We start from the raw sequence: 25,452 nt of genomic DNA on the forward strand, positions 1-25,452 counted from the left end.
TGTGGGCATGTGGGCAAACCAAGACGTATGTGAGAAGAAAGCAGGTGGAGTAATGTATGTGTGTGAGTTATGTGTGGGAAGCCCGTATAAGATACTGTGTTCACTCTGACCTTGTCACATCAGCCTCATTGTCTCAATAAGCTCCAGGATAAAATGCTGACTGATGCCAATGCACAGACTCCTTCAGGTCAGCCTCCACTCTCTCAGTGTGTCTAATATTTAGCTTTCTCACTTTTTTATTATACTATGCTTTTTAAAATTCTGTGCATTTCTAAAAGGACTGAATGTTGTGATCTGTGATCGAGCAGCCGTGGAAGGGAATGTACACTATGCATAAAGGAGACTGTAGCTGGTTACAATCTCTATGTCCTTCCCTTCCTATTTTAATTGGCAGCCATGTCTGTACATGAGAAATAGAGAGATGCAAAAGTGAAAAGGCTGTCTGGTGAGCATGGATTATCTAATCTGTAATTACATGCACTTACAGTGGAAAAAAAAAGTCCATCTTCACCTGTTCACCTTGTTTTCAGGAAAAACAGACTTCGGGTTCTCTTTGCCAAAGACAAAAAGGATCATCCAAGCTGTTATCAGTGAAAGGTGCAAAAGTCAACATCTGTCATAGAATTAGGGGGCATCAGTGGCCACTGCATGGGTGATTTGCACATGTGTTAAGGTTCCATTGACATACAGGCCTATATTGGCATTTTCGAGAGACACATACAGCATCTTTTCCCATAAAGTCCATGATTATTTCAGCAAGGTGATGCCAGGCCTCATTCAGAAGGATACAGAATGCTTGTGCTAGACTGGCCTGTCTGCAGTCCAGATCTGTCTCGTATTGAAAATGTACAGTGTATCATGAAGAAGAAAATCAGACAACAGCAACCACTGACTGTTGAGCAGCTGGAGTCTCATATTAATAAGAATGAACAAAATTGCTACTTGCAAAACTGAAACAGTTAGTGTCTTCACCTCTCAAACCATTAAAAAGTCTCATTAATTCCAGCTGGGCTGGGTGGCCACATGAACAATGATTGGCTGTTGTTCAGGGTGGGATGAGCTGGACCAGGGTTCTCATAACTGGTGCAATTACGACCTCTACTGGTTGATTGATGGCGCCTATGCAGAGTTGGGGAATAATGCTGATCAGGGTGTGGCTCTCTGTGCACAAGGCTGATCGGCATATGAAAAGATGCAGTCGGTACTGCACACTTGTCGCAGTGTGTCAGTTGCAAAGCTCCTTAGTCAGCGGTGGAGGGTTGTATCGGTAGAGGTGAAGCGTAACACAATCAAAGTAATTGGATATGATTAGATTAGGGGAGAAAATTGGGGGGAAGGTGATGGAACACAGAGGTAAACATGCCTCTTTTACAACTTTTTTGGAGTGTACTGCAGGCATCAAATTCTAAATCTTGAGGACAGATGAGACCTAAATTGAGTTTCTTTTCTTTGTTTTTTTGGTAAAGCACATCATTTTACCTTTTACAGAACTTAAAGAAAACCCAGTCACTATGGTCAAACATGGTAGAGGCTCACAGATGCTTTGGCGTCTGAAGTCTTCCAAACCATGTAGGAGAACAATGTAGGGATGGGGGTCAGAAAGCTGACACTCTGTCAAATGTCATGGGTCTTCCAGCAGGGCATTGACCCAAAGCATACTTAAAAGAGCACCCATAAATAAAATAAGCTGAAAAGTTCCTAAATAGCCAGCAATGAGTTTAGATCCAAACTCTATCAAACACCTGAGAGGGGATCCCAGAACAGCAGTTGTGAGGAGGCACCCTGCAAATCTGAGACACCAGAAGTCCAGAATAGAGGTATATGAAACTCACTCATGGTTACAGTTATTTTTTCCATTGGCTGTGCTTTCCAATATTAAGTTGAGGATAATAATTTTGTGCAGTCCATTTTTGAAGTTCTGTGTGGAATAATATCAGATTTGATTTAGCAAACAAAAGAAATAAACAAATAATAAATCATTTATAATGGCAACAATTTTCTGGGAGAAGTGGCGCTAAAAAGTGCAAGGGTGTCAATATTTTGGCAATGACTATGTTATTTATTAGGATTTTAACGTCATGTTTTACACACTTTGATTACATTCATGACAGGACAGGTAATTACTTATTACACAAGATTTATCAGTTCAAGTTTAATATCAAACACAGTCATGGACAATTTTGTATCTCCAATTCACCTCACATGCATGTCTTTGGACTGTGTGAGAAAACCAGAGCTCCCGAAGGAAACCCACGCAGACACGGGGAGGACATGCAAACTCCACACAGAAAGAACCGAGACCGCCCAACCTGGAAATCAAACAGCAGGACCCTCTTGCTGTGAGGCGACAGTTCTACCCACTGAGCCACTGTGCCACCCTTGACTGAATGTACACAGCAAGACCAAATAATTGACCCCAGGCTCTTTCGAGTTCCAGCATAAATGTGCCCCTATGCACAAAGCTAAGTCTTTAGGTACATGCCTTATCCAAGGAAGTCCAATGGTCTACACAGAGACCTGTTCAACAAAATAAAACACCTTAGGATAAAACTGATTCGTTGACTAAAGCCAGGCTTTCTAGTTTGACATCAGACATGAATTTCATAATGAAAAAGATTTAGATCTACAAGTAAACATTCACCATTTTCATTTGAATTGCTTTGCAACAAGTTAGGCTATGTATAATGGCAAAATCAGCAGTCAAAAAGGTTAATCCAAGCCGCTCAGGTGGCGCAGCGGTAAAAACACACGCTGGAACCAGAGCTGGGATCTCGAATACATCGTATCGAATCTCAGCTCTGCCTGCCGGCAAAGGCTGAGCGGCAACATGAACAACGATTGGCCTGTTGTTCAGATATGGGTGGGACTAAGCCGGATGGGGTCTGTCTCCCATGACTGGTCCAATTATGACTCTGCTGGCTGATTGATGGCGCCTGCAGAGAGATGAGAAAAAAGTGCTCTCAGGGTGTGTCTCTCCGTACACAACGCTGAGCTGCACTGCACTTGTCAAAGTGTAGGTGATGAGATGCATACGGCATGCTGCCCACGTGTCGGAGGGGGGCGTAAGTTAGCTCTGTTCTCCTCAATCAGAGCAGGGATCGGCATTGGTGGAGAGGAAGCATGATGAAATCGGGCAATTGGACGCACTAAAAGGCAGAAAAAGGATAAAAAAAAGGATCATCCAAATGGTTATTAATGAAAGGTGCAAAAGCCAACATCTGTCATAGAATTAGGGGGCATCAGTGGCCACTAGATGGGTGATTTGCATATGTGTGAAGTTCCAATCAAAATTATATCTATTATTTACTTTGCCGCTTCAAAGGATTAACAGGATTTTACTGTGTGTTCAGTGCTTCCAGGTAGACCTGGAAATAAATCAGTTAATAAATGCATACTATACTGCATACTTAGTGCATTATTTAGTGTGCCGTATACATTATAGAATATATTTTTTGGCAGTCACTGAAGTTGTTCAGAGTATGGCATACAGGGCAGTGCTAAATGTGGTATTATTAGCTCATAAAAAGTTTATATATAGTTCAGTTTCTTAAATGTTTGATTAAAAAATGACTGATTTACTGAATAGCGAGTTTAGGTTCTGTTACATTTCTCAAAGATCCTCAAGCATTGAAAAAACATTTGTATGTCTGTAATAAATATATTGGGTATTTTAAAATAAATGTACAATTCTATTGCTGTAAAATCTAAAGAGACGTACTGGGTCAATAAACCATCTGTTGGTTATTACTGAACAGAGCACAAGGGTAAAACAAAGCTCTTGTTACTTTAACAAGTCTGATAAGCATGCTTTATGAGCTCTGAGGTGTAACAGGCGTGAGTTGTCTGCATTCCTTCAGTGCTTAGCACTTGGCACGTGCAATTCCGTGGTACCCGGCCTGGGAGAATACGGCAATTTTGAACCTTTCAGAAGTTCACTAGTGAAGACAAATGACACCGTGTGTTCTGGTCTCTGGTGGATGATCTATATTAATGTCTGGCCAAACTTCAGCATCCTGCATATGCTAACTCTATCAGAGGGTCAGAGCCTGGCTCCATTGTCTCCTCCCTTCCTCCCTTTTCAACATGATGGATGTTGGACTGCAGCCCATTACACACTGTGTGGGGTGTTTTTGTGATTCAGCTGCTGCAGAAGACGTGCCTCACTGTGGTGCCTGTGGTGCTCAGCCATCTTTACACAACACCCACACGTATTTCCACAGAGCTACTTAATGCATTTCTGATTTGTTCTTAGGAAGATTATACAAACCAAAGCAGGGGGTCTGCCGGCCCCCAGAAAAAAAATCCAAATTTTAGACTCTCTTACATTCTGGTGAAAGTTTAGATAATAAAAGTACAAAAATATTTAACCCGCAGCACATTTAAATGCAAATTATTTGGTCTGTTATATGCTCTGCATTTAGTATATTAAAGTTTTATGACATCAAAAACCATCATGAATTTTGGCAGATGGGCAAGTGTTAATTCTGAAAAACCACTAGACGATGACAAAGAACAAGTCAGGAGAAACAAGCTAGAGGTGAGTCTATTATAATAATGACACAGAGAACAGAACAAAATAGAGCAAGGCTGTGATCTCTAATATAAATACTATGTGAGTTGGCTATGAATTGTGTCTTTTGATTCATTCTATTTAATTATCCGACAGGTTTTAAAGCCCTGTTGTACTTTTTGCATCCTCTCTTATGGGTAACAGTATAACACTGAGCTTCAATACAAATTTTTAAACTCACAGCTGTAATTGACAATTCCTTTATCATTTCTTTAATCTGACTGATGCTGACCTCCACTTTGACTGAGGAGATTCGTGACTAACACTTGCCCCCTCCGAAGGTGTGCAGTAGCCGACTGCATCTTTTCACTTGCACAAGGCGAGTTCATTTATGTGGATCAGCTTTGTGTATGGAGAGCCACACCCTGATCCTCATTATCCCTCGTCTCTGTGCAGGCACCATCAATCAGCCAGCAGAGATCGTAATTGCATCAGTTATTCCCAAATCATCAAAAGTTTGGGAATACTTAAAACTGCCACAAAACAAAAAGGTGGTTTGTACACTGTGCAAAGCTTTGATGGTACCAAAACAGCACTGGCACGATGTTGCATGTCTATATTGTTTCATTAAGCTTCTTAATCGCTGAGATCTTGGAATACCGTATTTCTTAGCGCTCGTGATTTTTGTGGTTGCTGCGGCACTCAAAGCGCAAAAAGCTTCTCATGTGAAACACTTACCACATTGTTTACATTTTTTAGTGAATGTGTAGGTTAGAATTTGGGCTCATTCTGTCTTTACTGAACATTGGACTTAATGACACCTACCTACCTCTATTTTATTTATGCTATAAGTTTAAGCACTTTGCTTTGTGCACGGAATGCCATAAACACATGCTGCACTTTGTTTAATATGGAGCACTTGAGAATTTAATAATATGGACATAAACCCTGTTTTTGTTTAGTTTTGTGCCATATTATTATACCATACAGTTTGATTAATTGACTAATCGATAAAATAGTCTATAGATTAATCTATAGAAAAATAGTCGTTAGTGGCAGCCCTAGTTATGAGGTCCCGTTCGGCACCCCCCCTAGAACAACAGCCAATCATTGATCGTGTAGTAGGCACCCAGCCTGCCAGATGGCAGAGCTGAGTTTTTAACAGATGAGTTCGAAATGTCAGCTATGGTGTGCTAGCGTGATTTTATCGCTGCGCCACCTGAGCACCCGGCACAGCACAGTTATTTACTCTTACTTCCTGAACAGAAATCTCAACTTATGTTTTAGTAACTTAAAAGTTTACACACTTAAAAGTTTTACACTTGTTTAAAAAAAACTGTCTTTTTTATTTTCTTAAGGCATGCAAGCTTAAATCCATGGTTGACAGATGGACAATGTTTGCAAGTGATTTCCTGACTGCACCCCAGACTGAATAAATTCCATTTAAATTCCACTTGAGGGGACTTTCCATTTCCATTTTTTTGTTTATAATGCCTTGAATGTCCTTGCGGGTAGCATGGCATATCACATTTTTTTATACATATATATTTATGTATTTGGTGTGGATTTGCTCTAGGTTTTCCTTCCACCTTCCAAAAATATGCAGAAGGTGTAATAGCTGGTTTGAACTTGTGCTGGGTGTGAATGATTTAATGTGGCATTTAAGTGTGTGTTATGTATAAATGTGAAAAATAAACTGGCACCCTGTCTAGGGTGTATTCTTGCCTTGCACCTGATGTTACTGGTTGGTGCCAAATCCACTGCATTATAATTATAATCATTATTATTACTGATCATTAACACTGAATTGTCCTATAGATACCTAGCCGCTTGATGCACAAAGCAGTGCATTGTAGTGCCGGTCCCAAGCCCGGATAAAATAGGGAGGGTTGTGTCAGGAAGGGCATCCGGCGTAAAAATTGTGCCAAATCGATGTGCAGATCATGATCCGCCGAAGAGCCGACCCCACAACCAAAACGGGATAAAGGCCCAGGAAAAGAAGATCATTACTGATCATTATACAATTGATAATTATTTTACTACATTCAATTATTATAAAATAATATTTCATTTTAAAGTCTTGGATTTACTTAATTACTTATAATAAATACTATATAAATAATAATACTAATAATATTGAACTATTTTTTAAACAGTTTTCTGAACTTTTTAATCTTGGAGTTAAATTCATTTGCATAATTTGGCCAAAAGTATGTGAACAGTCTACCTAGGTGGTCCCTAACCAAAAGCACAAAAGCAATAAAAACACTGCTTCCATTTTCAACATCCTATCTTTGTGAAGCAGGATTTTCTGCAGTGATGGCAACCAAAACAAAGTTATGCAGTAGACTGGACATAAAAAACACACTTCTGGTCCTATCACCCCTAGGTGGGAGCGTCTCATTGCAGCGAAAAAAGCTCAGGGTTCCCACTGATTTTCCATCACTCGTGAGTAGTATTGTTATGCACTTTGTGTTTTCTATTATGCTCGTCGTATAATTTTATTGTAAATCCTCCCACCCCCGCCGGTCCATAAAACTATATCTTATATAAAACCGGTCCGTGGTGCACAAAAGGTTTGGGACCACTGGTCGCCTTATTATTGACTCAGGTGTTTCATCTACACCCATTGCTAACAGGTGCATTATATCAATTATATAATCGATATGCATTTACCTTTGGCGCATTTACCTTTGGCAACCCATCAAACGTTTAAATGGAATTTAAACACTGATCGTTTGAATTCATTTTGACTTAACAGGCAAAAACACACACCTTTGTGGAAAACTTGCCAAAAAAATGATTCTACGTATTATAGGTATAAAAGGGTGGGGGTCTAAGGCCCAGGTGGTGCAGCGGGATATTCCACTAGCACACCAGCGCTGAGATGCTAGGGCGGGGTGACCGGACGCTGTGTAAGGACCCTGATTGTCAGATAGTGAGGCGCCTGTGCAGAGTGCATAGGTGAAAAAGGGTTCCGCTAAGGGCTGCAAGCGGGTCGGAGAAGGCGTTAGCAGCAATATACCCACCTTGACTGCAATCAGGGATCCCCCAGCAGTGGAAGACAAATTCACTACGCTAAATTGGGAGAAAAATGGGAGAAAATGCATAAATAAAATAATTTAAAAAAAGGTGGGGAGTCTTCATATTAACCCTTGTGTAATCTTATACTTCATTTATCCTAATATTATCCATCTTTACTAAACTCCCCTAAAATAAATCAGCTTATTTTAATTTTAAACTCCATATCCAATGTAAATAAAAAAACAACTTGTTATTCATTATAAATATCATGTAGGGTACACCTGGGCATTGTACGGCCTGCAGGCCACATCCGACCCTTTGACTGTCCCCAACCGGCCCGCATGAGGTCAATGGTAATTAAAAATCAAACATAAATAAATGTACATCACACATGCAATACAACAGGATTGTTTTCATTTTGACAGGAGTGCTATTTCTTTAAATGTACTTAAGTTTCAATTTACGTGTGTGTGGGTGTATCCAGCTTCACTGTAATGCGTTGGCGGACAGAATGTAATTGATTTTAATTGTAATTGAGTGTAATTGATAACAAAACATTAACTTCTATGTATTTAATTGAACTGAAGTCAGATGTAAAGCTGTTTAAGAATCAAAATTTAAATCTAGGGTTTAAATCGCCATCACGGTATTGAACACAGAGAAATACAAGAACTTGAATGATGCAGAGCGCTCACATCTGAAGCTTTGCTAGCTAAACTGCAAACACAACAAGGTACTTTATTAAGTTTTACACATCCAGAACTGGAGCAGTCAATCCAAAAAGAATATACAACAAGAACAAAGGACTGCAAAACAGCAAGTGAGGTAATTAGACTGCAAACTAAATAGCAATAGGACTTTGTGTAAAATTAATTAAAAAACCTGCACATTTTGTTCACCCTATTAGTCCGCCCCTCCACAACATTCCCAGTTTCTTATGTGGCCACCTCTAATATCAAATGTAACTGTGCAGTACAAAGGCAGGTCTATTATAATCTTTTTAATAAGAACTTGAGCATTTTAGAGCTAAAACTTAACAGAAACCTCAGGTCTTGAGCAACATATAGCAATGGTCCAATATAGATATTATACAAGCATGCACTAATTTCTCAGCATCGTGCTTCATGTACTGAACTAAAAATACTGTGTTAAAAGGTGAAATCAGAATGCTCGCTCACATATGCATATTATCTCCCCCGACACAAACACACACAAACACGCCTGTGTGCCTGTGGTGTCAGGCCGGATTATATGGTGCTGGAAACATGAGCATGAAATCTCCTGCAGCTGCCATAGGCTGTGAGACACAACACTACAGGCTTATTTTATGCCTACACATACACACACACACACACACAAAAGATGCTGAAATAGACAATATCAACAACAGACCACCTGCGCTCTGCAATCTAGACACAACTGCAAACGCTTAACCACCACAAAACACACACACACACACACACACACAAATGTACAGACGAATAAAAATCCATAAACCAACTGTCAGTAGAGGTGCATAATTAGAAATTATTCTTAAAAAACTCAGGGCTGCATCTATAGCTGAAGTCAAATGTTCTTAAAATGTATTTCATGAAAGTCTCAGAAAGTTATTTTTAAGTGTTTGATTTTCACTGTGGTTGAATTCATTGAACAAAACTGTCTACAGTCAAGCAGGCTTTACATTGGAATTAGGCAATGAGGATGCCACTTGACCTCCCTCTTTGAGACTCAGCAAGATTGATAGCAAAGCTCAATCCAATCGAGCACCTGTGAGATGTGCTGGACAAACAAGTCAGATCCATGGAGGCCCCACATCACAACTTACAGGAGTTAAAGGATCTGCTGCTAACATCTTGGTGCCAGATACCACAGCACACATTCAGGGGTCTAGTGGAGTCCATGCCTTGATGGGTCAGGGCTGTTTTGGCAGCAAAAGAGGGACCAACACAATATTAGGAAGGTGGTCATAATGTTATGCCTGATTGGTGTATATAAACCCCATTTACAGAAAAGTTGGGACTTTTTTTTTTAATTCTCAGTGAACCAGGGACCATCTAATCACTAGTCCATTACCATAAGCACTGAGCTATCACTGCCCACTACTACTTTTATTAGCTACTAGGGGTGGGTTTATACAGTGGGGCCAAAAAGTATTTAGTCAGCCACTGATTGTGCAGGTTCTCCTACTTAGAAAGATGAGAGAGGTCTGTAATTTTCATCATAGCTACACTTCAACTATGAGAGACAAAATGAGAAAAAAAAATCCAGGAAATCACATTGTAGGATTTTTAAAGAATTTATTTGTAAATTATGGTGGAAAATAAGTATTTGGTCAATAACAAAAGTTCAACTCAATACTTTGTAACATGACCTTTGTTGGCAATGACAGAGGTCAAACGTTTCCTGTAAGTCTTCACCAGGTTTGCACACACTGTAGCTGGTATTTTGGCCCATTCCTCCATGCAGATCTCCTCTAGAGCAGTGATGTTTTGGGGCTGTCGCTGGGCAACACGGACTCCACAAATTTTCTATGGGGTTGAGGTCTGGAGACTGGCTAGGCCACTCCAGGACCTTGAAATGCTTTTTACGGAGCCACTCCTTCGTTTCGCGAGCGGTGTGTTTGGGATCATTGTCATGCTGGAAGACCCAGCCACGTTCCATCTTCAATGCTCTCACTGATGGAAGGAGGTTTTGGCTTAAAATCTCACGATACATGGTCCCGTTCATTCTTCCCTTAACACGGATCAGTCGCCCTGTCCCCTTTGCAGAAAAACAGCCCCAAAGCATGATGTTTCCACCCCCATGCTTCACAGTAGGTATGGTGTTTACTCAGCATTCTTCTTCCTCCAAACACGACGAGTTGAGTTTTTACCAAAAAGTTCCATTTTGGTTTCATCTGACCACATGATATTCTCCCAATCCTCTTCTGGATCATCCATATGCTCTCTGGCAAACTTCAGACGGGCCTGGACATGTACTGGCTTAAGCAGGGGGACACGCCTGGCACTGCAGGATTTGAGTCCCTCTCGACGTAGTGTGTTACTGATGGTAGCCTTTGTTACTTTGGTCCCAGCTCTCTGCAGGTCATTCATCAGGTCCCTCCGTGTAGTTCTGGGAATTTTGCTCACCGTTCTCATGATCATTTTGACCCCACGGGATGAGATCTTGCATGGGGCCCCAGATCGAGGGAGATTATCAATGGTCTTGTATGTCTTCCATTTTCTTACAATTGCTCCCACAGTTGATTTACTCACACCAACCTGCTTGCCTATTGTAGATTCACTCTTCCCAGCCTGGTGCAGGTCTACAATTTTCTTCCTGGTGTCCTTCGACAGCTCTTTGGTCTTGGCCATGGTTGAGTTTGGAGTCTGACTGTTTGAGGCTGTGGACAGGTGTCTTTTATACAGATAACGAGGTCAAACAGGTGCCATTAATACAGGTAACGAGTGGAGGACAGAAGAGCTTCTTAAAGAAGAAGTTACAGGTCTGTGAGAGCCAGAAATCTTGCTTGTTTGTGGGTGACCAAATACTTATTTTCCACCATAATTTACAAATAAATTCTTTAAAAATCCTACAATGTGATTTCCTGGATTTTTTTTCTCATTTTGTCTCTCATAGTTGAAGTGTACCTATGATGAAAATTACAGACCTCTCTCATCTTTCTAAGTAGGAGAACTTGCACAATCAGTGGCTGACTAAATACTTTTTGGCCCCACTATAAAATCGATTTTTCGATTAGAATCGATCTTTATCTGAACGATCCGATATCGAGTCATATAAATGCGAGATCGATCTTTTAAATACGCCCCTTTTTACGGTGCACACGGAAATCTGTTACCCCCTTTAATTTCGCGTGACCAGCCAGTGTTTTTTCATGCAACGAGATCTGACCTGCACATCAGTTTAGCATGGCAGAAGCTCAAGTTATGACCACTACACAACTTTTTGCACTGATTTTCGCTCGGCGACGGGTCGGTGCTGGATTCGGGAGGAACTCGGTGTTCGCTCTGCGATCAAAACTCGGCTCTCAATCAATGTGTGAAACAGCGAGGGGAAACACAGGGGAGAGGTTGTAAACAGGTGGTGGAGCGCAATATAGTTTCTATCAGAATACATCAGCACACACGAGTTTTACAGTATTTCTGACCTGATCGTTCTCTACAAAACAAAATATTTATTAACCTCCAACTCACTATAGAACAAGCCATGCTGCTCGTGTTGCCAAATCCACTCAGATTCATTTATTTCATCAGCACACAAACTTTCATCTCTCGCTACTTGTTGATGTGCATGTTTGGACGTGGTATCATTAAACCTTTCATCACTTCTCACGTGTGTTTTCGTGACAAAATGTAGTTTTGGAGACCAGAGAAGCTTGCCTGTGATTCCCCCTGGTGATAGATGGTGTAGTGTAAAACCCCCCATCGCCGATCAGTCGTGTAGTGTGAACATTACAGCGACCAGGTGTTAATCAGAGTGTCGTGTAGTGTAAACTTGGCATAAGCTGTTCAACAGCCAGGTGTATATTTACATTACATTTACAATGTTGTAGCGTGTCAGACATATAAAATAATAATAAAAAATTAATGTTACTGTTTTCTGTTTTGGATTAATTATTTATGTAAACAAAATACACAAATATTTTTAATAATGAGTGTTCTTTGTACAATTATCACATTCGTTCTCTGAACATCTTTACATATTTAAACAAAACCTGTTAATGTAACTCAAATATGCCTAACTGTGTTGAATCTAAATCGAATCGAATTGGAAATTGAATTGAATCGGGACCTTGTGAATCGAATCGAATCGATCCAGGAAATTAGTGGCGATACCCAGCCCTATTAGCTACCACTTCATTTAAACCTTTGGGATGCCAATTGTGTGCCAGGCCTTCTTGTCACATCAATGTCCAACTTTAGAAATGCACTTTATACTTAACGAGCATCACAAACACAATCCAAAACTATGTGGAAAGCATTCACATTAGTGTGAAGGTAGCTACAATTGCAAAGTGGTGCAAATGAATGCCAATGGTTTTGAAATGGGATGTCCAACATGATGAAGTGTCTACAAACTATTGGCCATATAGTGTAAAATGTTTTGTCCAGCAAAATACACTCAGATATCCCAGGTTTGTTATTTCATTGGTATTTAATTACAAGGTATACAATTGCTGACTTTAGCCCATCTGTAGCTCTGTATACTGTATACCTGTATACTGTCACCCACCATACCCCTTTAACCAACTGAAAGGAACCCATATAGACCCCCACTGACTGTATGGTATTTAAATAGTGGACCATTATCAGCACTGCAGTAACACTCACATGGTAATTACATTGCAGTGTGTTAGACTGGTATGAGTGAATCAGGAGCAGCAGTGTTGTTGGGATTTTTATTCCTGGGAGTATTAAAGGAGAAAGTCAGAAGCTTCCTGGCATCATAAAGTGTCCACTGCTAAAAGACTAGATGATTTGTAGACATGGAGAACATGCAAACTCTACACAAAAAGGACCCAGACCGCTTTACCTGGCGACAGTGCTACCCACCGAGCCACTGTACTGCCTGTTAAAAGACTAAAAAAAAAAGATCTCTAGTCGTCGACTTTCCACAAGTGCTAACAATGTATGTGTTCCTATTAAAGAGGACAGTAGGCTTAAATAGGCCTGTACAGTGCGCTGACCTCTACCCATATATTCTTAGTAATAGTTAATAAGAGTTCCATGTATTGGAACTTTGACAGTGAGGGAGTCCTTATTGCCAAACATCAGTACCTAATTCAATGCTGAAGGGAAGGTAATATAAGCCAAGATAAGTCATGTTCTTTGTGAAAAGCCTCTCATAAATCATTTTCAGTCTATAATACTTGCAGCCCACACAGCATTCAGTAAGACTACGTAAAAGGAAAACACTGTGCTTCGTGCCGTTTTCCTCCTTTAGTGGATCTTAAAGAACAAGACGTGCTGCACCAATACTCTGAATGCATAATTACAGTGATTATGTGATTACAGAATCATAATTAATTCACGACTGATGTCATGCCCACAATTTACACATAAATAATCACAAAGCACTTGGAAGCATGCTAATTAAGGATGTATAAGTACAAGCGTACTTTATAAACGTACAATCAAAAATTACACACACTCGTGAGGGACATGTATGTTATGACTTCAGGAATCATGTTGTTGTGTGGCTTACACTTTACCAGCTGTGTCACTGTACAGCATATAAACTGTTTATTATGTAAATAAAAATGGATGTAGAAAACACCAACTTGGTGCTTTAGTTTAGGAGGTGCCATTGGCTCAACAAACACAATTGGCCGTGTCTAAATGAGAAAAGCCCGGTATAGGGAATGGCCTTGTAGCTGCTGAAACAGTGTCTCCTACTCTCTGTTCAAGATGCTGACATGAAGGGTGAATGAATACAGAGAGAGCAGCATGGTCCTTTATGTGTTAAAGCTCTCTGTACAAATCTGCCACTGGCCTGTGTAATGACGCAACTTGTCTTTAGACACACACACACACCACAGAAGTATTGGGACAAAAGTATTGGGACACCTCTTCTCATTTTTTAAACAGGTCTGTACAGACATGAAGAAAAGCTTGTTTACATTGGCCTGCACAAAGCCCTGACCTCTGGAATGGAGCCCTGACCTACTGAGCAGCTTTGAATTGAACTGGAACATCAATTGAGTCTTTCTTGAACAACATCATTGCCCAGCCATACAAATGCTCTTTTGACTGAACGGGCACAAATTCCCACAAACTTGTGTAAGTCTTGCGAGAGGCCTTCTCAGAAGAGTGGCTATTGTGATAGCAGGAAAGATCACATATAGGTCAATTTAATACAACCCAAAATCAAAAAAAGTTGGGACAGTATGGAAAATGCAAATAAATAAAAATGCAGGGTTTCTTACATTTACTTTTATTTGATTGCAGACAGTTTGAACCCAAGATATTTCATGTTTTATCTGCTCAACTTTATTTCATTTGTTAATATACCTCCATTCCTGCATTTCAGGCCTGCAACACATTCCAAAAAAAGTTGGAACGCGGGAAATTTAGGGCTAGTAATGAGGTGAAAAAACTCAATAATGATGCGATTTTTAACAGGTGATGTCAACAGGTGATTGTAATCATGGTTTGGTACAAAAACAGCATCCAGGAAAGGTTGAGTCTTTGATGAGCAAAGATGGCCAGAGAATCTCCAATTTGTCAATACGTTTGAGAAAATGATTGAAATGTTTAAAAACAATGAACCTCAAAGAAAGATTGGAAGGGATTTGCATATTTCTCCCTCTACAGTGCATAATATCATTAAACCATTCAAGGAATCAGGAGGAATTTCAGTGCGTAAAGGCCAAGGGCGCAAGCTTAAGCTGAACGCTCGTGATCCTCCATCCCTCAGACGGCACTGCATCAAGAACCGCCACTCAACAATAGCTGATATAACCACATGGGTGAGGGATTATTTTGGCCAACCTTTGTCAAGCACTACAATATAGAGTTACATGCACAAATGCCACTTAAAACTTTACTGTGCAAAAAAGAAGCCTTATGTTAACCATGTCCAAAAGCAGCGTTGACTTCTCTGGGCTCAGAGGCATCTAGCATGGACCATCACACAGTGGAAACGTGTATTGTGGTCAGATTAATCAGCATTCCAGGTCATTTTTGGAATCTGTCAGGGTCTGTCATGGTATGGGGCTGTGTCAATGCCCTTGGCAAAGGTCATTTACATTTCTGTGATGGTAGCATTAATGCAGAAAGTACATTGAGATCTTTTCCAGGGACGTTCATGCATTTTTTAACAAGACAATGCAAAACCACATGCTGCACACATTACAAAGGCATGGCTGCAGAAGAAGAGGGTACGGGTACCCAATAGAGAATATGTGGAAAATTTTGAAAGGAAAAATGCAACAACGACGACCCCGTACTGTTGCACATCTCAAGACGTGTTTGCAAAAAGAATGGGATAAAATAAAAGCTGAAACACTAAATCACTTAGTATCCTCGGTGCCAAAACGTCTTTTAAGTGTGGTGAAAAGGAATAGCAACATTACAAAGTGGTAAATGCTTTACTGTCCCAACTTTTTTGGAATGTGTTGCAGGCCTGAAATGCAGGAATGGATATTTATTAATAAATGAAATGAAGTTGAGCAGATAAAACATGAAATATCTCAGGTTCATCCTGTCTGCAATCAAATAAAAGTCAAAGTAAATATAAGAAACTCTGTGTTTTTTTCTTTATTATTAGCATTTTTCATGCTGTCCCAACTTTTTCTGATTTGGGGTTGTATATACTGGAGCTATAATGTCAGAAAAGAAGAATAGACACATTTTTTCTCTAAATTACAATGTAAAATATTACAATACACTATTTAAATCTTCAGCAGGTCCTATTATGAAACATAATGACGTTCCTCTACATTTTCCTGGCTAATGGTACAAAAATAGTGTTGTGCACTTAGACCCCCCCCTAATCAATAAAAGACAAGAAGATGTAAGATGAATGAAGTACTTTATGTTACAAGCTCTAACAGTTCTTACATATAATGAAATCATTGTATACAACCAATTTTACAAGACACAATTTCATTTATCTTTAGAAAAAAGTTATCCAAAACCCATTTCACTCTAAAAAATGTATTTACAAATTGCTCACTCAACTTAAGTGGTTGTCCCACCTTTTGCAGCAACGATGAAGTAAACAGTTTCTATATCTTGAGCCTTTTACATTATTGTGCAGTTTTTAGCCCACACTTTAAATCCCCACCACCATAGATCAATCATACTGTTAATATTCAAACACAAAGTACTTCAAACATAAGCAGGTAATAAGAAGATTCAGCCCTGAGTTAGATACAAAGGTGGCAATATACAGTAGCTCAGACCAACTGCAGTCAATTAACACTTGAATTAAGTGCAGAGACTGCCCTTAAAGTGCCCATGGATACCATTAATTGGATGGCAGGTGAGTATGATACCATAATCTGCGCCTCCTTCCAGTCTATACAACAAGTGTGCATTTTGCAAATGTGGTTTGGTTTCCTGTTTGCTCTCCTCCCATTAATCTCATTTTGCCTGGTCTACTTCTTAAGTTGTTACTAGGTGTTTTTGTGACTGCTTTAATAAGCTGTTGCTGTCACTGTGGTTCTGTGGAGTCTTCAAACCTTAGAACTGACTTTGTAACCCTTTACAGAAATTTCAGAATTTATTTCTAAACAAATGTCTTTTAATTAGATTGTACTAGTGTTTATGTAGCAAATTTAGGGGAAGTGCATGACTGGCAATAAGGTTAAAAACTAGTGAGATTGACACCAGGCCTTGGTGTTCAATTAGCTACATTGGCTTACCAATTAAGCAGTGGTATGATTACAATTGTTTGACATTGTCCTTACATAAATGAAATTGTGTTTAGTTTTATTTTTACTCAAGTTTCCTTTCTATAATAGCAAGTTTTGTTTAAAGTGTAACAATGCAAATTATGTTTATGTGGCACAATTACTTTATTACAGTGATAGAAAAATCTTATCAGATCTTACCGTAATGGTTTTTATTCGACCTCCTCCTTTGGTGCAGGTCCAGCCAGAATGGTTAAACAACAATCCACAGATCTCTCCCTCCGAACATGGTGTCATCTCACACCACTGTCTGCTCTTCACTATCCTAGCTGCACACACACACACAGCAAAGCAAAGTGTCAGAACTTGTAGTTCCTACAAAACCTTGGCCAATAATTTGAAGTTGCCCTTCATTGTGGTGATGAAAGCCTTCATTTATCTGGGAAGACTTTCTATAAGATTTTGGAAAGTGTCTGTGGAAATGTGTGCCCATTCAGTCAAAAGACTATCTGTGAGATCAGGTACTGATGTAGGTTGAGGTCTGGCTTGCAATAGTAATTGGATATTTAATCCATCCTAAAGGTGTTCAGTGGGGTTGAGGTTGGGCGTTGTGCAGGCTATAGGTGTTTCTCCACACTACATGTATTTAGGGTCCTTTTGTGTGTACAGGGTGACAGTCATCCTGGAAAATAAGGGGCCTTCCCCAAACCCCTTCCCTTTGCTACTAAGTTGGAGGCAAATACAACCCCAATTAAAAAAAAAAAATGTGACAGTAAATAATATGCACAATAAAAAAGCAGTGATTAATCAATTAAAAGAAAGAAAATTTATTAATGTTTTACCTTGTAAACCTTTTATAATTATTGCCATAAATTTATGCTGATTTCTAATTTAATACCTACAACACATTCCCAAAAAGATGTGACACTTAATGCAATTTTACTCTCTATGGGTGTGTTCGAAAACCTAGGGAGCTGCCTTGCTGTCTACATAGGCAGCTGCCTTAGTAGAGAGGATTCTAATAAGTCATTGACTTATAAGGCAGATTATTCGAACGTACTACTTAGATAGGGATTCCATCGGGTTTCGCATTTCGCGTTTAGCATTTAGCATCTTGCCATTAAAACCAATAAACTGAGGTAGCACAGCACGCTAACGTCGATATAACATCTCCCTTCATGTACCGATAACGGTTACATTTCCTGACAAGCCCAAACTTGCAAATAAAAACACTCGGTACAAGTTTATACAAGTTAAAAACCAGTAATATTTTATTTACGTTTGCAAATAACTCCATTAGTTTCTCTGCACAGTCAGCCATGTTTATTTTTCTGTGAAAGAAGAGCACCCGACCCGCAATGAATGCTGGTATTGCCTTGATCACTAAGGCATCGTCGAATGCTCACTCGTTCTTGAGCCAAAATAACATTGAAATATTAAGATGCCTCAGAAGTGAGGATTTTAAGGCATCTAGCATTTCGAACAGCCTCATTCTCGGGAGCGCGCAAAGGATGACATAAGATGCTGCCTATGTAGACAGCTCCCTAGCTTTTCGAACACACCCTATAACATAAAACAGTCCACATAAAATGTGCATAAAAAGGGCAAGGCAGGCCGAAAGAATAAACAATTTCCCAGTGACCTTCAGTCCCTCAGGCATCACTGTGTTAAAAAACACAACTGTGTTATGTAACAAAGAAATGCTAAGGGATATATATTAATTTTCAAACAACAGAGAGAGCAGGTGCTAGACTGGCCTGTCTGCAGTCTATCTGTATAAAAATATATGAGGAGCTGATGTGTTACAGAATGTTAGTAAACATGTACAGTTGCTCAGGTAAAAGTATAAACATTTTGTTTTTTTACATAAATACAACTCAAAAAGTGTTTGTAAATGATTGCTGCCTGTTTTTTTGACTTTTTTTATTTAATATAGTATTAATATACTAAGATCTCTTAGAACTGATTACAGATGCAGTTAGGGTTGTAGTTTTTAAGACCACTGTAACATGGTACAGTGGTACCTTACAACTCAATTGGTTCTGGGAGTGGTGTTGAGTTTAAAAGACGTTGAGTTTCAAGGTATTTTGTCCTTTAAGGATGTATGGGAAACCTGTTAATGCGTTCCATGGTCCCGTGGAAATGCATTTTTCTTCATATGAATATTATATTATACACCGATTAGGCATAACATTATGACCACCATTCTAATATTGTGTTGGCCCTCCTTTGCTGCCAAATAGCCCTGACCCGTCGAGGCATGGACTCCACTAGACCCCTGAAGGTGTGCTGTAGTATCTGGCAGCAAGATGTTAGCAGCAGATCTTTTAACTCCTGTTGCGAGGTGAGGCCTCAATGGATGGGACTTGTTTGTCCAGCACATCCCACAGATGCTTGATTGGATTGTGATCTGGGGAATTTGGAGGCCTAACTAGCTTCTAACTCATTCTGATCTGGGGTTATTGAAGTTGCAGAAAAAATATGTAAGATAAATAATTCTTAATAGTGTCATTATTCAATACATTTGTGCCTTTTTTAGTTAGGTGAACAAACACAGTTGAATATGGATTTTTATATTCTGAAAATATTTTGGAAACATACAAGATGGCTGCCAAAAAGAAAACAAGTGGATTATATCCCTAATGGAACAACACACAGATACAGATTTGAAGAAGAGAAGCTCAGGTAAGCAGCGGTAGTGAAAGATTGTCCACCCAAGAAGGATGGGCCCTGCTGAGTCTGGTTCCTCTCAAGGTTTCTTCCTGTAATTTTAAGGGAGTTTTTCCCTGCCACTGTCGCCCTCGGCTTGCTCAACAGGGGTTTTTATATCTGTTGGTCCTGGATTTTGTAAAGTTGCTTTGAGACAATGTCTATTGTAAAAAGCGCTATATGAATAAAGTTGACTTGACTTGATTTTATGCTGCTGTGTGGTTGATCTGGGATAGCAAAGCATTATCAAGTATTGAACTTTTTTCGGGATTTTTTATGCTCATTTATTTGAAGTAAAACCAACAGTATGAATGTAAACAAAGCAATAGTTGCACTCACTTCGAGTTTAAGGTAAAAATCGAGTTTAAAGGTACACATTTCTCCACGAAGGGTGTCGAGTTTCAAATATTTCGAGTTTAGGGGACGTCAAGTTACAAGGTACCACTGTATTTGGGTTGCAGTGGGTCTGCAAAGAATAACCCTGGATCACATGTTGAAGGTGGTCTTATGGTTTCAGGTTGACACCCCTTCACAATGATTGGTCATTAAAGCTAATGATCCACAGCTGCTCCTCTATTTAGGTGTAATGCTCAGGGCATTTAAGGAAGCAGCTGTGGCTCCTTTGTCATGCTATTGGATAGATTTTGGTTGTTGCCAGGTCATGGTTATGAATCATATGTTCATGGTTTTGGATTATGTTCAGGCTCATGCTCTCGTTTAGAAGTCTTGTAAAGTGTTTGTGTTGTTCATGTTTGGTGTCTAGAATAGTATAATTAGGTTTCATGTGTGTTTAGTTTAGCAGTTAGCTTAGCATTTACCTTAGGTCATGTGTTAGTGTGTCTTGTGCTAATGTGTCTTGTTTATTGTTTCTTGAATAAATGTTTGTGTACATCTCTGCGTGTGTGTGTCAGCCCTCGCCTCTTGTCCAGTAGCCTATTCGTTACAATTACAGATCAATACACACGCACACAATATTCACACCTAGGGTCAATCATAAGTCTGTTCATTTTTAATGCTTTAATAGGTTTATAGGGGCATTCTCTAAAGACATGGGCATAAATGAACAGTTTTGAAGAAAACCACACACAGAAAGAGTTAATTGTACTAGACTGTATTTTAGTCTCAGCTGTATTTTGGAAAAACATTGCATTGCTTGTGCCTTAGTTGCCTTATTTACACAAGGAACACAGAGAGAAATTGGAAAGGCCAGAGACCTCTAACCTTAATCATAATCAGCACCCTAACTTCCAAACTAAGCATTACACCTGCTTCCAAACTACTCCAGTGCTGGGAAATCCTAGACAAATGAAGATAGATGGTGGCTTCTCTGCCATTTCAGGCAGGAAGCACAGGTTTTTCTGCACACCAGACTGCACAGGAGGTACTTTTACTGGCTCGGCCTGCTGTTCAAAATAACTTAGCATGACAGTTATTTTCCATTCACTGCTTTAAAGACATTTAGCTACATTATTGAAATCCTTGGACAGTCTTTGTGCTCTGCATTATTCCAAGTATAGCATTACTTTAGATGAGATGTTTCATCAAGCTGATTATACTAGCACATTTATGAATCAGTGTTAATTTTTTAATGTAAACTAGCACCAGTTAAGACAATACCAGTTAAAATTTACATTTGTGATCAACATATGACTAATAACTAATTGTAATGATAAGAAATAAAAGAAATAAAAACAAGACAGATATGACACCTTTTCTTTTTTGCACACTTAGGCCACTTACAGCAGTTCAGTCTCATAACGTTGCTAAATGTCATGCCTCTTTTCCTCAGGTGAGTGTTTATGATTCCACCATTAGAAATAGCCTTGACAAAAATGACAAAGGTAAAAACCCTGGCTAACTAATATATCACAAATGTCATCTCATCTCACATTTTCAGAAACACAATGATGATCCAAATGAAGCATTTGGAGAGGTCTAGTCAAAGTCCTAAATTAAACCCTATTCTGAACCATATCTAAATAACAGTACTTAATTGAGAACTGGGTTCAGTTAGACTGGACACAACCAGGCTTGATTCCTGCCAAGTCTCTAAAATACAAACATGACTCAAACATAATTTTGAGAAGAATGTAAGGTCATCTGAGCATGATTTAAAACAGAGGTATCATTTAGCTATGCAGCAGGCCAGTATTCTAAAATACACCAAACAGCTGACAATAAATGATAAAAAAAAACAAGCTTACACATGTGGTCTAGTTAGCTTGAATTCAATAAATATGCAATGGGGAGATCTAAAACGAGTAGTTGATTTTTAAAAACCTAGCAAAGCTTAACTTAAACAGTTCTGCTTAACTTAAAACAGTTCTTAAAATAAAAAAGTAAGCTAAAACTTTTTCAGTTATGTGAAAGACTAATGTCAAATTAAAGAAAGTGATTAGTTGCAAATGCTACTTCTCAAATTCATACCAATTCATACCAAGTTATGAAATTATAACATTAGTAGATATCAATTACAATGTTGTTCCCTAAATTACCAAAATAATGTTAGTGTCTGGTTTCTATTTAAGTACGCCTTGTGTATTATGTAATATATTTTTTTAATAACAAGTATCCACTTTCAAAATGTTCACTTTATGCCAGTTTGCTTTTACAAAAGACTTAGTTCCTGTCTTCACTAACCTAATAGTCCAAGGATTCAAATTGTTATGAAAAAAAGGTAAAAACTTCAGCATTTGATTTGCAGCATGCTTTATATAGGCATTGTGTACCATTACATTACAGGTGTTCCCCACTTTTCGGAATCTAGCTTGCTTTGCATTAAACTGGTATAGTCTGGTATTCTGGTAAGTAAAACAACACTGTACATACATTATTTGTACTTTATATAGGCTGTCTTTAAGCATTTATTATAACGTTCCTGCATTTACTATTTTAATAAATATTTAACTATTATTTAACTATTTAAATGAATATTTAACTATGTTAAAATATAGAAAAAGCTTAACATTTTTCTATATAAAAGTTTTACACCATTTTTCCTTCCAAAAGGTTTTTTTTTTGATAGCAGGGGAAACCTGTATTTGAAATCATTTGGTACTGAGAAATTGTAAGAATCAGCTTTTCAGAGAGAGTCTAAAATGCTTACTGTTAAAAATAAAAGCTTAATGTGACAATGTATTAAAAGAATGACATAGAAACACTAAACCTCTCTTAATTCTTACTGCTCACAAGTTCTCTTCAGTAATTAAATTCCTCGCTTGTTGTTTAAGTACAATACACGTCAGGTTAAGCTTTGTGCACCGGCACACTCCATAGGAAATAATGGCACAGCCAGCACAAGTGCTATTTTGCCGCTTCTCATGTGAATGCACCTTTACTGAACGGAATACGGTATTCCAAGATCAAGCATCTCCATGATTAAGAAGCATAAGGAAACAATAAAAAAAGGTAAAAAAGGTAAAAGTGCAGGTTTTATTGTATTTTTATATTGATTTTAACTGTTTTCAATTGTATTTCAGTGTTTTAATATTATATTTGTGTTATTTTCAGTGTATAAGTACCAAAACCAACCCCATTATTTTACATTAGCCTAAAATATATGCAGTTCCACAGGACCATGGAAAGTATTCATTAACAGGTTTCCCATACAACCTTTTCCTTATGGAAAAAAATTACTTGAAACTCATTGTCTTTTAAACTCGACGCCACTCCCAGAACCAGTTGACCTCGAGTTTTAAGGTAACACATTCAAATGCTATTGAAATGATGTGGTAGGGTGTAGTTGTAAAAACACTGCCTGAGGCTTTGGATTAATGCACCTACCAGTTAAAAAAGTTTAAATAATTAGACCTGCATGCTGCATTCATTTTCATATACACTAAAATATCTTGTTAATTCAGTTTTTCAGGTGTAATGCTGCAATAGCAGAATCGGCCTAAACACTGCGCATACTGCCTCATGGGAAGCCGCCAGCCTCTAACATCGTTAACCGCTCTTAGATAGCAAAAAATGTCCCTGTTTATGCAAAAATCCCTGTGTGGTGCTTACAGTATATAGGGCAAGCAAACAGAAAGTCCCAACATGCATTTAGAGATGCCAGAACAGCAGTAAGAAAGCCCCAGAGGGATGAACAGGACACCCACTGGAGCATCACTGGGGCAATAACCGCTTCATGGATGAGATCCAGGGAGGCCTCACAGCGATCTGACTCATCAGATTCTCTGAGCCCACAAAGCACTGCTCATTGTTTTCCTGGATGCCAGCACCCAGCACCCAGCACCTGAGCCATCCATCTCTTTAGCTCTGAACCAGATCCTCCCCAGAGAGGAGAATCCTGTCCCCACCACAGCCCAAAACCCAGCCTGCCATCTGTCGATTGGCACCATCTGTCAAGTCCACACCAAAGTCTCTCACTTGGGTACAGCTGAAGACAAAAGTTTACATATATTTGAGGGAGCATGTGTTTCTCACCAATTCTGACAGTAATTACCTGTGCAACTGTTCTTATTCCGTGACTGAATGATTGGATAACACAGTATATGGCTAAAATATGTGAACAGTACTCCTAATACTCGAGACCAGATGTTTGAGCCTCACACATTGCTTAGAGTTGTATTAAATTAAGTATTAAAACACATTCCATGCTTCAAACTTGTGTCAACACTTTAGGAAAGGCCCTTTCCTGTACCAGCATGACACAAACTGAGCTCCAACAAGACATGGTTTCGCAAGTTTGGTTGTAACCACAGGTATTGACTTCCATATGAGACAGGTAAAAATAAAATTTTAGTAGGTTTTGACTTTTACTTTGCATTTTTATTCATTAAGGAAATTTTGAGATAAGGGAAACCATAGAGTCAACTGAAAAAAGTTAACTGTGTTTTACGCCTTAATTTAAGACAATATAAATTTCATATCATTTTCATGAATTTTACCTTGCATTATGGAAAAAAAACAAAAAAATGCATTTTTTTGGGAGTCAAAAACAAAAGCTGTTGTTTTTAAAGCAAAAACACTTCAAGTCAAGGTGGTGACGTTTTCACGTCCTCCAACCCGTGCGCAGCTCTTAGCGGAACCCTTTTTCACTCCTCTCTATCTGCCAATCAGGGTCCTTACACAGCGTTTGAAGACCCCACCCACATAGTCCGGTCATCCTGCCCTGCAGGCACTGCCAATTATGCCCACTAGGTGGAGCCCAGCCGACCGGTGGCAACGGCAAGTTTCAAACCGAGAAGTTCCGAATCTCGGTGCTGGTGTGCTAGCGGAATATCCAGTCTGTGTTTTAAATAAAGAATGACACAGCATAAAAGTACAGTTAACCTGCAATTAGAGAAAGAAATGTATTTTATATTGACATTTAATTAATGTATTTAAATAATAAAACACACATTTCTATGTGTTTTTTTCACAACACATATGATAGTTAATTTAAAGTAGGTTTTTTTTACAAAGTAAAATTATGCATTTTTTTGGTTTTATATGTAAATAGTCCCAAATTTTCAATGTTTTTGTAATATCAGCAGTAACTTTTTTATTATTTTTTAAAGATAATTACTCTGTATGACCTGTATGACCTGTATGACACTAAGCTTACAGTTAATATTTTAAAATGTCTGAGGGTATTGAAGCCACACCTACCAGACCACGGCATAGAAATAGCCTAGACTACAGTACATAGATGGAGGGATAGATGGATACTTTATTGATCCCGATGGAAATTAAAGTATGTTATAGGTCAAAATTTTCAAGGAATTTTAGAAAGGGTTCTTGTAAAATTACAGAAATAGTAATTACCTTTTTACACTTTATCTATGTAGAACTTTTTTCTTTACAATTTCCTTACTATTCTTTACAATTTTTTAATGTATATGTGACCCAGCATATTTTAAATAAA

The 25,452-nt window shown here is 38.7% G+C and overlaps 1 protein-coding gene across 1 annotated transcript in view; it reads right to left on the reverse strand.

Annotated features, from left to right (window-relative positions):
• The window catches only part of tafa5l (TAFA chemokine like family member 5, like), a 119,063-nt gene that overhangs the window by 30,363 nt on the left and 63,248 nt on the right, over window positions 1-25,452 (reverse strand). Inside the window, exon 3 of the mRNA XM_062999137.1 lies at window positions 17,091-17,218. Within this exon, the coding sequence (XP_062855207.1) occupies window positions 17,091-17,218 (128 nt within the window). The remainder of the gene's footprint in view (window positions 1-17,090; window positions 17,219-25,452) is intronic.

Source organism: Trichomycterus rosablanca, chromosome 7, assembly GCF_030014385.1.
Source record: "Trichomycterus rosablanca isolate fTriRos1 chromosome 7, fTriRos1.hap1, whole genome shotgun sequence".
NCBI lineage: Eukaryota > Metazoa > Chordata > Actinopteri > Siluriformes > Trichomycteridae > Trichomycterus > Trichomycterus rosablanca.